The sequence below is a fragment of the Vombatus ursinus genome, unplaced genomic scaffold (assembly GCF_900497805.2).
Source record: "Vombatus ursinus unplaced genomic scaffold, bare-nosed wombat genome assembly UNPS02014833.1, whole genome shotgun sequence".
Classification (NCBI taxonomy): Eukaryota; Metazoa; Chordata; class Mammalia; order Diprotodontia; family Vombatidae; genus Vombatus; species Vombatus ursinus.
In genome coordinates this window covers 8,071,346-8,084,974 of record NW_020954611.1, presented here as the reverse complement: position 1 = coordinate 8,084,974, position 13,629 = coordinate 8,071,346, and the positions used below count along the sequence as shown (strand labels likewise).

At 37.8% G+C, this 13,629-nt stretch overlaps 1 protein-coding gene across 1 annotated transcript in view; it reads right to left on the bottom strand.

Moving 5' to 3' along the window:
- Positions 1 to 1,061: 1,061 nt before the first annotated feature.
- HECTD2 (HECT domain E3 ubiquitin protein ligase 2) overlaps positions 1,062 to 13,629 on the bottom strand; it is a 122,725-nt gene continuing 110,157 nt past the window's right edge. Inside the window, exons 19-21 of the mRNA XM_027839823.1 lie at positions 8,417 to 8,532; positions 7,705 to 7,848; positions 1,062 to 3,125 (exon numbers count right to left, since the gene is read on the bottom strand). Coding sequence (XP_027695624.1) covers positions 3,005 to 3,125; positions 7,705 to 7,848; positions 8,417 to 8,532 — 381 coding nt within the window. The 3' untranslated portion in view covers positions 1,062 to 3,004. The remainder of the gene's footprint in view (positions 3,126 to 7,704; positions 7,849 to 8,416; positions 8,533 to 13,629) is intronic.

Sequence of the window (13,629 nt, the reverse complement as noted above, 5' to 3'; positions counted from 1 at the left end):
CATGTTTTGCTTCTCTGAATCCCTAGTTCCTTCAAAGCTTAGCTCTTGGGAAGCCATTTCGTATCTCCCAGTTGTGCTCTTGTCCTTTTCAATTTGGTTTGCATTTATTCCACTGGGTTCACATTGGATCTTCCAGTAGAGTGTAAGCTCCTGGAAGACAAGGATGGTTTTTCTTTTTTACCTTTGTTTCCTTAGGGAATAACCCAGTGACCTGCACATAGTAAGTGCTTAATTGTTAGATGGAATCAGGATGGTTGTGAGAATCACACAAAATAATGTGCTTAAAAATACTTAAGAGCGAGTTATAATTTTTCTTACATTCTATGTCTTTTTCCCTTAAGTATAACAAATATTGGAGGGTGGGAAGCCAGATTCCCAGGTTTTGTGCATGGTGTGTAGAATCAGATGTTATTTTTACATTCCGTTTAATGTCTTTGTAAATATCTATACCAAATAATGTCTTTCCTTTCTTGAGTGACTGCCTCTTTAGAGGTATTTGGATGACATGCAGCTGCTGTTTAAATATTCTTTTGTAATGATGACGATGCATATGAAGCTAGTTTTTTTTTAAACAAATGTACAGATCTGAGATGACAAATTGTCAGGGTAGAGAAGAGTAGTAGGTGGGATTTCCAAGACATTTGAAGTTCGCTCCTTTAAATGAATTGGTGCAGAACTTTTTAAAACAGGAATGAGGCCTGAAAGAGCACAACTTTAATACTCAAAAAAATAATCCCAGTCATGAACAACTTGTCACAATACAGATTAGTATGAAAAAGGGAGCTTAAAAAATCCTAATCACTGGGATAACAAAGCCAAGACGAAAAAAAAAAAAAGAATAACTAGAGACATTTCACAATTACTAAGAAATATTGTGCAATACTTTAATTTACTATGGCAAATACAAAAATTGAATAGTGTTTATTAACAACAGATATATAAAAATGTAACTACATGAACTTACTAGACATTTGAAAATGAACAAAATAGAACAGCAGTGGTTTTTTAAAAAATGAGGTATTATTACACTGTAAACTAAAACCAGAGAGAGCATAAATAAATAAAGGCAATGTGTAATTTAGTGATTAAAACAGTTATATTTTTTCATTTTCATAACAGACACAAATTTTCCAGTTAATTGTGGGTATGAGTCATTAAAAACAATGGGTTTGTATATTTCTAAAGTGACATAGCTATTGATGTATATAGACGCATCATTAAACGTGCACAAGAAACCATAAATCATCTTTATCAAATAAGAGCTTTGTTTACATCTTAAACATTTAAACCTGATTACTTACATAGAATTCTTTTGTGCTTATTAGTTATTATCAACCTACTTTAAACACCTTAGGACCTAGCTTAGGTAGCTCAACAGAGAAGCGATTTTATTTGCACATGAACTAAATGAAATCAGTTACTCTGCTACCTTTTCTAGCCTCTATATTTTCTTAGCAAAGACGCTATTCACTAGAGATCACTTAAGATCCCCAAAGTATTTCAGAGCCACTTTCAGAAGGAGAGATAAGTACATACAACAGGTCCTTCCTTTCCTCCAAACACTGGTTGCTTCAAAATCTCAGAAGAATGAGCTTATTCATTTCTTCAACTCTTGCTGAAATTCTGCTGCTGGGAGTGAAACAAGGAGATAGCAAAACTCAGAAAAAGATGGGGGAAAGTGTATCTAAAAAGAGTAATTGCTGGTAATAAATGCTGGCATCATTTATTGTTATTGCAACAATAATAGCTTCTGAATTTTCAGAAGAAAAGCTAGGAATGTCTCCAGTAAATAAATCTCAATTTAAGAAAAATCTATCACAGGCTAAGAAAACTGCTTCACTTTCACTAATGCAAGAATGCATCATTAGTTATGAAATGAAATGCAGCTCTTTTCCTCACGTACTGCTTTGGACTTTCGTATTTTTTTTATATTTAGAATTCGTTGGGGGGGGAAATGAGTGTTTAGGCCCAAATATTGAATATGCTACTTTGATGCAAATCTTACTTGATATGTTCACCCAATTTTGTTCTGCATTCCAGTCTATTTTTCCAGAAGTTGGTTCCAGTACTACTGGCCATTAAAAACAAGATTGGACGTAAGCCCAGGCCATCAATCAAATTTTCAAAGGAAAAGTTCTTTCATTTTGTGCTTTTCTAGGATTTATTTCATTCACAACTAATTTGATCAGATTTCACTTTCTGACATCCAGGTGCTTTTCAAAACATGATAGTTACACAAATAAGGGGATCTTCAAAGTAACTGGTCTTCTGCCAATTTCAATAGGTGCATACCTTAATACTTAAATGCATATAATCTTAAACCCAGTTAGTCTGAAAAGTTACATTCCTGTACAGTCATCCCTGTTGATTTGTAAAAGCTGTATACACATCTAAAACCCTGAATTTATTTTGTAAAAATAAATCTTTAGCAACAAATAGCACTATTAAAAATTCCATCCCCCCACAAGCAATTATTTACATGCTTTTCAACAATCAGCTTAATCTTTACAGAACTAAAGCCAGAATATTAAAAACACTGTAAATTTCCATTGCGATTAAAATTGTTCACTTCTGTATGAAAATATGGCTACAGGCCTTATATTAATGGTGTTGTAGCTATATGCTTTGCTACTGTGTGTTAATAACACATAATCTGCCACTGGGTTCTATTCTAGAAATGCATTAAATATTGCACTTCAATCCCCTAGTGGTACATGTGTGACATAATTATGGAGACTGGTAAAGTGCTATAAAAAGAGATCCTAAAAAAAAATCCCGTTGTTACCTATTGGCTCCCCACTACCCCCTCCCTGTGCCGAAGTTTCTGTGGTTTTTGAAAACTGTACATAGATTAAATGCATTTCACATTTAATAATCCAAAAAGTCAGTATTTGAAAATTGTGTAGCTTATTGTAGTGCTAAGGACAGAAGCATGAAAAGGTTAAAGGCACAATGAGAAGAGAGTGGATGCTACATATAAAAATACTTTATTTCAAGTCCAAAGTCACTCCAGCCCAAAACCTTCTGAATTTGAAATCCCAATGATCAGTTTCTGCTTTAACTCTTTTTTGTTCTTGTAAGGAGGCAGGCAAAGTTGATTGAAGCAGGTATGGGCCACTGGTAACCTAGAAAAAAGATAAGCTTTAATTAGAGTAACCTATTTTTTATTAAAAGCAAAACTGCTGACTTCCATGAATGCCAATACACACACACACACACACACACACACACACACACACACACAGTAAGCAAATGTTCTCATAAAGTTAGGTGATCATACCACACCTTCTGGGTTTCCTGAGGCAATCTTGAATTTTAGATAGGTGTACTAAACACATTTTGGAGGCATCTGATAACACTCAACTTTTAAATAATCCTGCTTTCAAAGACCATAGACTTTGTCTTCCTTCTGGGGTTTTTACTTTAACAAATTTCCTCATTTTTTTTTTTTTTTTTTTTGCTGAAGACTCATTACTTCGTGTAATGTTTCTACAGTTAGGATGTTCCTTCTTTCTCATGTCAAGGGTTGATCATAGGAGTTTTCTGATCAATTTGATAAGCATTCGGGTGGTGAGCATTTATTTGGGGCTTCTCTTTGTATTGTTCTAAGGAGAGTGTAGATGCCCCCCTGAAAGACGGATCTCAGAGTATGAATGAACAATGGCCCCCAAGGGTGAACTCTTTTTGAGAGAAACCAGTCCTCTGTGATGAACTATAAATGGGAAGTTTTCTTTTTTTCTTTTCAAAAATGAGTTTTTAATTAATATTTTCTATTTCTTACATCACCATAGTACCCCATGTATCCCTCCTCTTCCTGGAGAGCCATACCATATGACAAATAGTTTTTTTAAGAGAAGAAAAGAAAGTCAGCACAACCGATGGACACAATAAAAAAGTCTGAAATCATGAAGTGTGTAACACCTATGGACCTTCCACCTCCATGTAGGTTGGGGATGTCTTCTCGTATCTCTTCATTTGAGGTCCACTTGATCTTCATAATTTTGTTACACTTACTTTTGATTTTTTTTGGGTGTGTAGTTGTTCTTTCCATTTACACTGTTGTAGTCATTGTGTAGATTGTGTTCTTGGCTTTGTTTACTTCATTTTGCATCAGTTCAGGTAGATCTTTTCCACGCTTCTCTGTATTCATCACACACATAATTTTTTTTTTATATTTCAGTAATATTCCATTACATTCATGCGCCACAATTTGCCTAGTCTTTCCTCAGTTGATTGGCATTTGGTTTGTTTGCAATTTTTAGCTATAACAAAAAGTGCTGCTATAAATATTTTGGAGTGTATGAAAACCTTTTATTGATAGCTTTTTTTGGGTGTAAGCTCAGTAATGGAGTGTCTGGTACAAAAGATATGGACAGTTTAGTAATTTGAGTAATTCCAAGTTGCTTTCCAAAACAATTGTGCCATTTCATAGCATCACCAACAATATGTTAGCGTGCCCATCTTTCCACAACATTGACTCGTGCCATTTTTTGTCATCTCTGCAGGGTAAGAGATGAAACCTCAGAGTTGTTTTGATTCACATTTCTTTTACTAACCAGTAATTTAGAGTATTTTTTCATGTAGTTGTGAATACTCTGCAATTCTTCTCCTGACAACTGTTTCATATCCTTTGACCTAAATCGGAATTTTAAAATTATAGACTTGCCCCTTTTCTCTCTTCCTAAAAACAGTAGAACTGCTGCCCTGGGGCAGAGGTACCTGGGAAAACTGCTTGAATTCTTACTCACATGGCCCAAGAAAAGAGTCCCTGGACCTCAAGCCCCTGGCCTAGTCTTGAAAGGCTATATTGCAACCTCTCAGACTTAGATGGCAGATGGGGAAAGGGGAACCATGAGAATTATGTTGAGAATTCTTGAACTCCAACCTTCTGGATAAAGGAGAGGACAGTCTATAGGCAGCACAATCCAGAATCTAGCTTTTCATCAATGAGGAGAATGATTTTCTAGACAGCTCTGGCTATCTGGACAGAAGATAATCATATACCTGGTATCTAAAGCTGGAAGAATAGCAAGGCATTAATACCAGGATATTGTGGGTGTAAGGGCCTTGGACTTTGTCCTCTATCATCACTGCAACTTATTTGGACATTTTAGGTCTGATGGGATAGGCATTGTCTCTTTAGCAACACAAAAGGTGTTCCCTTTCTGGGGGCACACCAAACCTAGGGTGGTCAGAGAAGGCTGAACATTCCTGGAGGGTTTCTTAGAGTGAAAGAGGGACTCACTGGAATGCTTCTCTCCTAACAACTTCAAGATCATGTTCCTTTTGAGAGGAATCCAAACCACAGGATGCTCTTATGAATGTGGAGTGTATTATAATCCTGGAGGAAGATAAGATTTACTGGAGAGGGAGGAGAATTTGTTTGCTAAATACTGAATGTCTTTTGTGTAGTTTTACACTTTCACTGGGGGTGGAATAAAGGCTGTCTAATATACATGACCTTGTGTTCTAATATGGGATTTGAGAACCTTTTCACCCATATTTATGGAGACCCGGAGCTATATCCAACTTATAGTCTGAGATTTCCTAGAGGCAACCCTGGGTATGGATAATGACAGAGTCTATTTCCTCCTTGGCTGTTGCCCCTACCCCTTCACAGCTCCTCCCCCTTCTAAATTAGATCCAGTTCATATGACTCCAGAGCTTGGAGCTCAGAGTCATAAGTAATACTCTGTTTTCAACTCAGTTCAAATATGTAATGTATAGTGCTCTGTGTTCTGAAGAGCACTCTCTCTCTCACTCTGACTTTCTGTCTCTCTCTGCTTCTATCTGTCTCTATCTCTCTGTCTCCCTCTCTGTGTCTAAACCCTGTTCTTGAAATAACCACTAGAGAGCAGAATTAACTAGAGAAAAGCACGTATATATATATATATATAACTGAGGCTCAGAAAGTTGTCATGACTTGACCATAGTTACAAAGCTAGAAAGTACAGAGGCACAGCTTGAAGCCAAGGTCTTTCTTATTCCAAGCCTGGTATGCTCCTATGTTAGGCTACTTATCTTCATAAGCTAAGGACAACATAATAGCTTAAAAAACCCCTCAAAATATTTCTACTTTCAATCATAATAACAATATACCATCTCCCTATTTTTCTCAAACTGAAAATAATATCCATACAAGTGACTTTAAGGTTAATATGTAGACACCATTTTAAAGTTTCCTAGCTTCCAAGTAATATTGTAAAAACCATTATTAAATTTAGAGCATAATTTAGAAATCAAATATTGGTATATTTCAAAATCTTGTTACATGAGCCTGACCCTTCCTCTAATCCTACCTCATGGTGTGAAGGTGGTTCCTGATGGTTATACTGGGGAAACACAAGGTATAGTAGCCCCTGCCCAGCTGGAAAGGCTTTGGGTGCAGGCTCAGGGATGACTTGGACAACTGCTGTCCAAGGATGAGTCCACCTGAGAACAGAAGCTCATCTCTGGAGGGATGGCCACCAGGGGAGGATTTTTTGGCCACAGAAACTCATGAAGACCGTCTCCTAAGGTGCATCAGGGGGGTGATCTGTAACCCTATGCACCTTAGGAGAAGGAATACCCACACTGATGAAATCAAGGACCTTTTCAACATCAGTTATATGTAGGCCTCTTTCATTCCATGGCTGTACCCACCTTAACAAAGCCCAAGAGCTTTCTTACAAAAAAGGAGGCAGCTAGGTAGTGCAGTGGCTAGAGTACAGATCATGGAGTCAGGAAGACCTGAGTTTGAATCCTGCCTCAGCGACTCTCTAGCTCAGGGACTTGGGCAAGCCACTTAATCCTCTCTTAGCTTTGGTTTCATCATCTATAAAATGGGGAATAATCGCCCCTACCTCATGAGGTTGTTGTTGCAAACCTTAAAGCACTATATAAATGCCATGATGATGACGATGATGATGATGATAGTGACAACTCTTCCACAGCCTTCTCGATTTTATGATCACATTGGTGACCTTCACATTGATTATAAACCTTGTGTTAAGGTACTAATAAACAATACCAGTGAAGGAACTAAAAAATTTAGACAAGATTTCCAGAGTAGGGGAGTAGAAGTGGATGATATTGTTAACGGTGTTCCATCTTTGATATTTATATTTCATCCAAACAGTATGAAGCCAAGTTCCATGATGCAACAGCATTAGGAATATCATGGAATTTAGAGAGGTCTGCCAGTAGCTAAAATTCAATGTAGTGTAAGAAAGAACCAGTATAAAATGTGGCAGGGCTGAAAGATGACCTCATATATGTACCTCCAACTCTTCAGAAACCTTTGTGATTGGCTGGATCAACCTTACATCTCCCAGAAATGACTTATCCTTCAGAGGTATAGAGCTGCTCCATGGGTTGGGCTTCCAGACTTACTACAACATTTTGACTATGAGTGATTTAATGGAACCTGCCACTTGGCAGGTCTCCTGATAGTTTTTCCAATAACCGGGGCCAAGGTTTAATAATTTTTGTTGTTGTTGCTCAGAGATTTTTGATATTCAGAAAATGCCAATTTGTCATAGTGACTTGTTAAAAATGCTCATCGTTAACTTGTGATATCTAGTTTTTATTTAAAGAAGGAATGGAAGGAATGGAGAGAAAAATAAAATCTATTCTGCCAAAAAGATGTGTTTCACTAAGAAATCTTTAAAAAAGATAATGTTCTAACCCTGTAGAATAAAAATACAAATGAAACTGAAAATTTACCAGTTAGTAGAAGTGCCATGCTTTGAAATCTTGAAATTCAAATCTGCCATCCCTCCTACGGGTACTCTGTCACTTCCTGTGGTAAAATGTAGTAATTTCTTTTGAAGATCAAGAGGAAACCCAAGCACAACATCCCAGAAGTATCTATCATGGCAAAGAACAATTTTAAAAGGTTTTTTAAAAACACCAAAACTATTATCCTACAATCTAGAATAAAATCAGCTTTAAGAGGTAAACAAGTCCCTTGAGAGTAACTCCCCTGCTGTAACGTTATGATAATTAAGTAGTTCTGTATATGAAGAAAATTTCTCTGGTAGACCTTAAGAGACTTCTAAATGATCCAACCCAAATGACTTTGGGTGGCACCAAAGTCATTTTCTCTTATGAAACATAAGTTTTCTAGGTATGGTATTGTTACTAAAAATTACTCATCTTTCACATATATAAATTATATATACATATGTTTGCATATTCTGTGACCAAAACTGTACTTCAATTTTTATCAACTCATTTATTTTCTGAAATGTATAATGCTGTCACCACTCTCCTAAGGAGCACCAAGTGCTTCTACTTTTAAAATGCTCATAATAGCATCTTACTGCTAAGAAGGCTCATGCTCGTCTTTAGTGTTTAAATGAGCATAAAGGACCAAAAAATGCTGCATAGAACATATAATCTTTTTTATCATCTTAAGTAAGGGGAAATAATTTACCTTATAGTAAGATCAGTTTTGACATAGCCATCATACTGAGTATTTCTCTGCAGAGCATGCATATCCAATTCAGGACTCCCACAGACCAGAATTTCTACCTCTTCTGGACGAAGCAGCTGCCAATAATTAAAAATTAAAATGATTATTAGTCATAATAAAAAATCTTCTGACAATGGCTTAAAAAAACTTAAATTGGAAATGTCTAAAAAATCACAAGAGTGTGCTTTCTTAGGATGAATCAAACATTTTACACTGAGGAAGCATTTTCTCACCCCCAGTGTTAATAGATCCAATTCTTTTAAAGAATAACATTTTTTTAAACTTTTGGGAGTAAATTAACTCTCTCGGATCATTAATAATTGTGACATTTACATAGCGTCTTACGGTTTATAAAGCACTGAAGTAGAGAATACTGGGCAGTATACTGGGACTCATCTGCTCTCCAGTATTACCAATCCTACTTTCATAACAACGAAAATTATTATCACATGTAGTAACTCAAATTTATGTAGAGCTTTAAGAATGTCCCCCAGAGCAATGCCATGAGGTCAAGTAGTTTTGTTTTTTTTTTTTTGGTACAGATTTGGATATATCACACCAGGAATACAAATTTAAAGAGAAAGCCCTCGAAAAGCTTATATTCCAGTAGGAGGAGATAAGACATATAAAGCAGTAGGGAACAGAAAACGATGTCTGGTCTGGAGAATTTTAGGGGCAATGAGTTGATTCACAGGACAGCCAACTGACAGGGTCTTTCCAGAAGCAATGGTAATAACTGATTTGATTTCTGCGACCAGAGCTAAGAGGTGGAAAGTTTACATGTGTGTAGCAACGCAACAGACAAAACTTGAGGGCAGATGGCAAGATGGCACTAGTTGATGACTGCACAGGATATGAATCACAGGCTGGTCTGGAGTTGGTTATATGTAATGAATTAGGTCAGTCTGTCCTTAGTCACCCATCAGGATGGCCATGATCACACAGACAATACATGAATGGAGCTTGTGTGGTAAACTAGAAAAAAAGCACTAGGTTGGAGTCAAGAAGACCTGGGTTCAGATCTTCATTCTATTGCTTACTTCCTATGTGATCTTGGACAAGTTACTTAACTTCAGTTACTAGTTACCTCATTCGTAAAATGAGGAGGTTGTTCTAAATGACCTCTAAGGACCCTTATAGCTCTAGATCTATAATTTTATATGTCGGAGACAGACTTTGAACCCGGGTATTTCTGACTCCAAGGACGACTCTCCATCCACTCTGCAACACAGTATTGCTTATTATCATCCATCACCTCATAGTGGTTAAGATGTTTGCCCAAAGTCACACAGCCAGTAAGACTAGTGCCAGAGGGGAGCCTCCTAGCCAATGGTCATACAGGAATCTGACAAATTCATTCTTCAAGATCCCAATTAAGTCCCACCTCCTCCATGCAGCTCCTCTCCCTTCTAGGGCCCAGGGTAATCTTTCTACTACTTGACCTTTCATAGTACCTATTGGCCTGATATTTATTGCTGGTATCATATACTTTGGGAAGTGATTATATCCTATCTTGCATTGTTCTTTAGTTTTTTCATGTGTGTAGATCAAGCCTGCATAAAAAGATTGGATGCTCCTCAAGGACAAAGACTTTCTTGCGTCTCCTACAGCATCTAGTACATTGCATAAGCTTAGTAAATACTTGCTGAATTGAAAAGAATTAGGGATTAATTTGTGGCTCCTACTGTGGAGCGTCAGGAGAGTGTATCATTACTTTAAAACAAGTTTAGTTCAATACGCTGATGAGTTTGGTGTCTTACTGATATGAATACTCTCCTTAACAATGCAGATTATCATCCATCCTGCCTGTCCTGGTTGACTCTTGTCCATGTCCTCCCAAAAGTTTGCCACAGGGATTTCATCCGATATGCTGCAAGCCTCCCTTGAGTTCTCTTCATATCCTGAATATGCTTTTTAAGCATTTAGGTTACCTATTGGTTATCTATTACTCTCATGCTGGGACCAGCCCATCTTTTTTGTTGGATCATGATTTTCTTTAATGGCAACCTCTATATTGCCTTGTATTTGTAATTCCTTGTTTATAATATGTTGCAGCTAGCTCACTGCACCATGCCACTCTCTCTACTCCACTTTGGGTTATCCTCAATATCAGTACTTCAGAGACTGTAGTGCCTCATGACTTAGAGCCATCACCAGAAGAAACTGGTATGAAAAAATGGCCTCTGTTTTAGGGGAAAATGTTGGAGTCATTAAAAGATCTCTGCAGTTTCTCAAAGGCAATCCAGCCTATTCTCTTCCTCCTGTTGAACTCTGGACTCTACTCACTGTCTGTCTGTGCCAGATCTATCTTATATTATGTTATCTATCATCTTTCTATTATTTATCACACATCCTCCCACCCTGATGGATAAGCTCTGTAAATTGTTCATATAACTTCATCTCTTAGTTTGAACAACATTTCTCATTCACTTTTTTCCCCATATGAAGTTATGCAAAGATTCTTTTGAGTTGTTTTGGATTTCATTTAGGAGGCTCTGCAATGTTCAGAGGATTGTTTAGCACAATGTTACCCACAAGGAGGTGTACCTGGCGAATTTCACCACCTAAGAGCAATTTCTGCTTTGGATCTCTTTGATACAGTGGTGAACACTTTTGGTAATCATACTTATATAGATGGAAAAGGAAGTTTATTATATAATACAAAATAAATGTAATATATGATATAATATTATATATATAAATATAATATAAAATATAAGTTTATTAGCTATTGATTCTCTCAGTAACCTTTTCGGTAGCAATGAGGTCTAAGATTTTTTTCTATTTAATTTGTACACTCTCTTTTTCAGCTATCAAGGATCTCTCAATTCCTTGACAATTGTGTCACCTTCAGCATGAGCTTCCTCTTTGGGTACTTGATCCAGTCCAGCTGCTTTTCCCTTCTTTGCCCTTTTCACTGATATTTCCACTTCCTTTATAAGCAATTCAAAATAATTCAATACGTAAAGCCAGGTCTATGATGATAGAGTCAAAATGATAACGGCTTCTCATTTGAGGAGTCAAGAATGAATCCTGATTGCATTTCAATTCAGCAAGTATTTACGAAGCTTATACAACGTGTTGTTGTTTGTCCTTTGTTTTTGAAGAAGACCAATGACATCATGGATTACATCTTGACTTGTTTGTGCACTGGATTTAAGACAGGCAGAATTACACAAAGTCATCAGCCTTACTTTCTATTCCTGAGTCATCACAGTTCAGTGGCGAGACAAAAGCCAGGATGACTGGCAATGGGTCAGGATGCAGTGGATGACCTTGGCATCTCTGATGCTCGACCAAGCTCTAAGTGCTCTACAGCGCCTGCTTCAGCTGCCTTCATGGCCACTGGAACAAATTGTTCTCATTTGACCATTCTTCACATGCTTGGTGTGGACATCCCCCTAATTCACTGAAAGGTTTGAGGCCTGTCAGTTACCCTCAACCTGGTTTAGCCTGTCTGCTGAGACGATTTATCGGGGTGTGGCTGCTGCGCAGGCCACAGGGGAGAGTTGGGTGAATCATGTGGACACCAAAGGTGGATGAGCAGTCCTGGAAAGGGCTTGGCAAGCCTTCACACCAGAGGCACTAGTCCTCCCTGAACACCTCATACACCCCAATGTGTATATACGCTGTAGGGGATGCAGGAAAGTTTTTTCTTTGAGGAAATCTTTACGTAGACATGACCTACACATGTGAAAAAACTAGAGAATGATACAAGACAGGGTAGAATCACTTCCCAAAGTGCCCTGATGGTAAAGACATTATGTTATAAAAATCCCTGCAGATCTTTTTCATATTTCATATGTTTGTTTTCCTCCTCCAATTTCATCTTTAAACTTACTTGGGATTACTTTGCTCAGTTGAGTCTCTGAACAAGCTGTTTACTGTTTTATTTTTTCTGTCTCCTGCTTTTCACTAGTTGAGGTGATATCCTCATAGCCATATACCATTTTTGTCCATTAGATTTTACAAATGAGTTTATATTAAAAACTGGTGTTGCCCTTGACTTCTACCTCTTTTTACATGGCCAACAGGTTAGGTGTTGCTATTGAAGGTGGTTCATACACTCTTTTGGTCTCTTCACTAGGGCAACTAATTTACAATTGAGAAACTTCTGTATGAAATTGTTATAAGTGGCATTAATGTCCATCACTCCATGTATTTGCCATTTTTCATTGTCAGTTTAAATAGGTTAGGTTGGATAGGCATTGGCCATGTAATTTCATTGGTTTAGGGAACTTCTAGATGAGGAAATTCCCTCTACCAGTACAGGTTGTCTCTTTCTCTTCAACTTATGGGTTTAGAAAGTTGTTCAGAGCACTGAGAATTTAAGTGACTTACCAAGGGTCACATGGCCAAGATGGATCAGAGATGGGACTTAAATTCAGTGAGAGAAAATTGAGAAAGAAGTGAAGAGGACCTAGGATAGCATTTTGGACTTATTCTCAGGTAAATATATGACACAGATGATAGAGCAAAGGAGACTGAGAAGGGAAGGTAGACAACCTTGTGAGAGCAGTGGCAGGAAAATCCAGAGGTGAGAGAGTGGTCGAGTGTCAAATGCTACAGTGACAAGAAGGATGAGAACTGAGAAACGGTGATTAGATTTGGCCCTTTGGAGATCACTTATAAGTTTGGAGGGGGAGGTTTCAATTGAATGATGAAGTGGGAAGCCACATTACAGAGGGGTAAGTAGGAGGTGGGAGAAGATGCAGAAGAGTCACTTAAGCTTTCTTGAGTTTAGCTGAAAATGGAAAGAAAGGACTCGGAAGGGAGCTAGGGGACATCAGAGTAAGTGAGAAGAGAGAAGACAGAGGTGTGTTTACAAGCAGAAGGCAAGGACTCAGCAGTTGGGGAGAGATGGAAGATCAGAGAGAGGAAAGGGATGGGATCAAGGGTCAGATAGAGGGAAACGCTTTGGCAAGGAGGAAGGTCACCTCTTTATCTGCTATAGGAGGGAAGGAGGAAAAAGTGAAGGAAGAGGAGATAAGGAAGAAGAGAGCAGAAGAAGCTCTCAGTGAATGGCCTTAATGTTTTCAGTAAACTATGAGGCAAATTTCTCGGGGTGGGGGTGAGGGAGAGAGGAAGTACTCTAGGAGGTTAGGGGAGAGACCAGAAAGTTTGGAAGAACTTGCTTCTCGGAAAGTAATCATAGGCTACTGCCAGGATTGTAT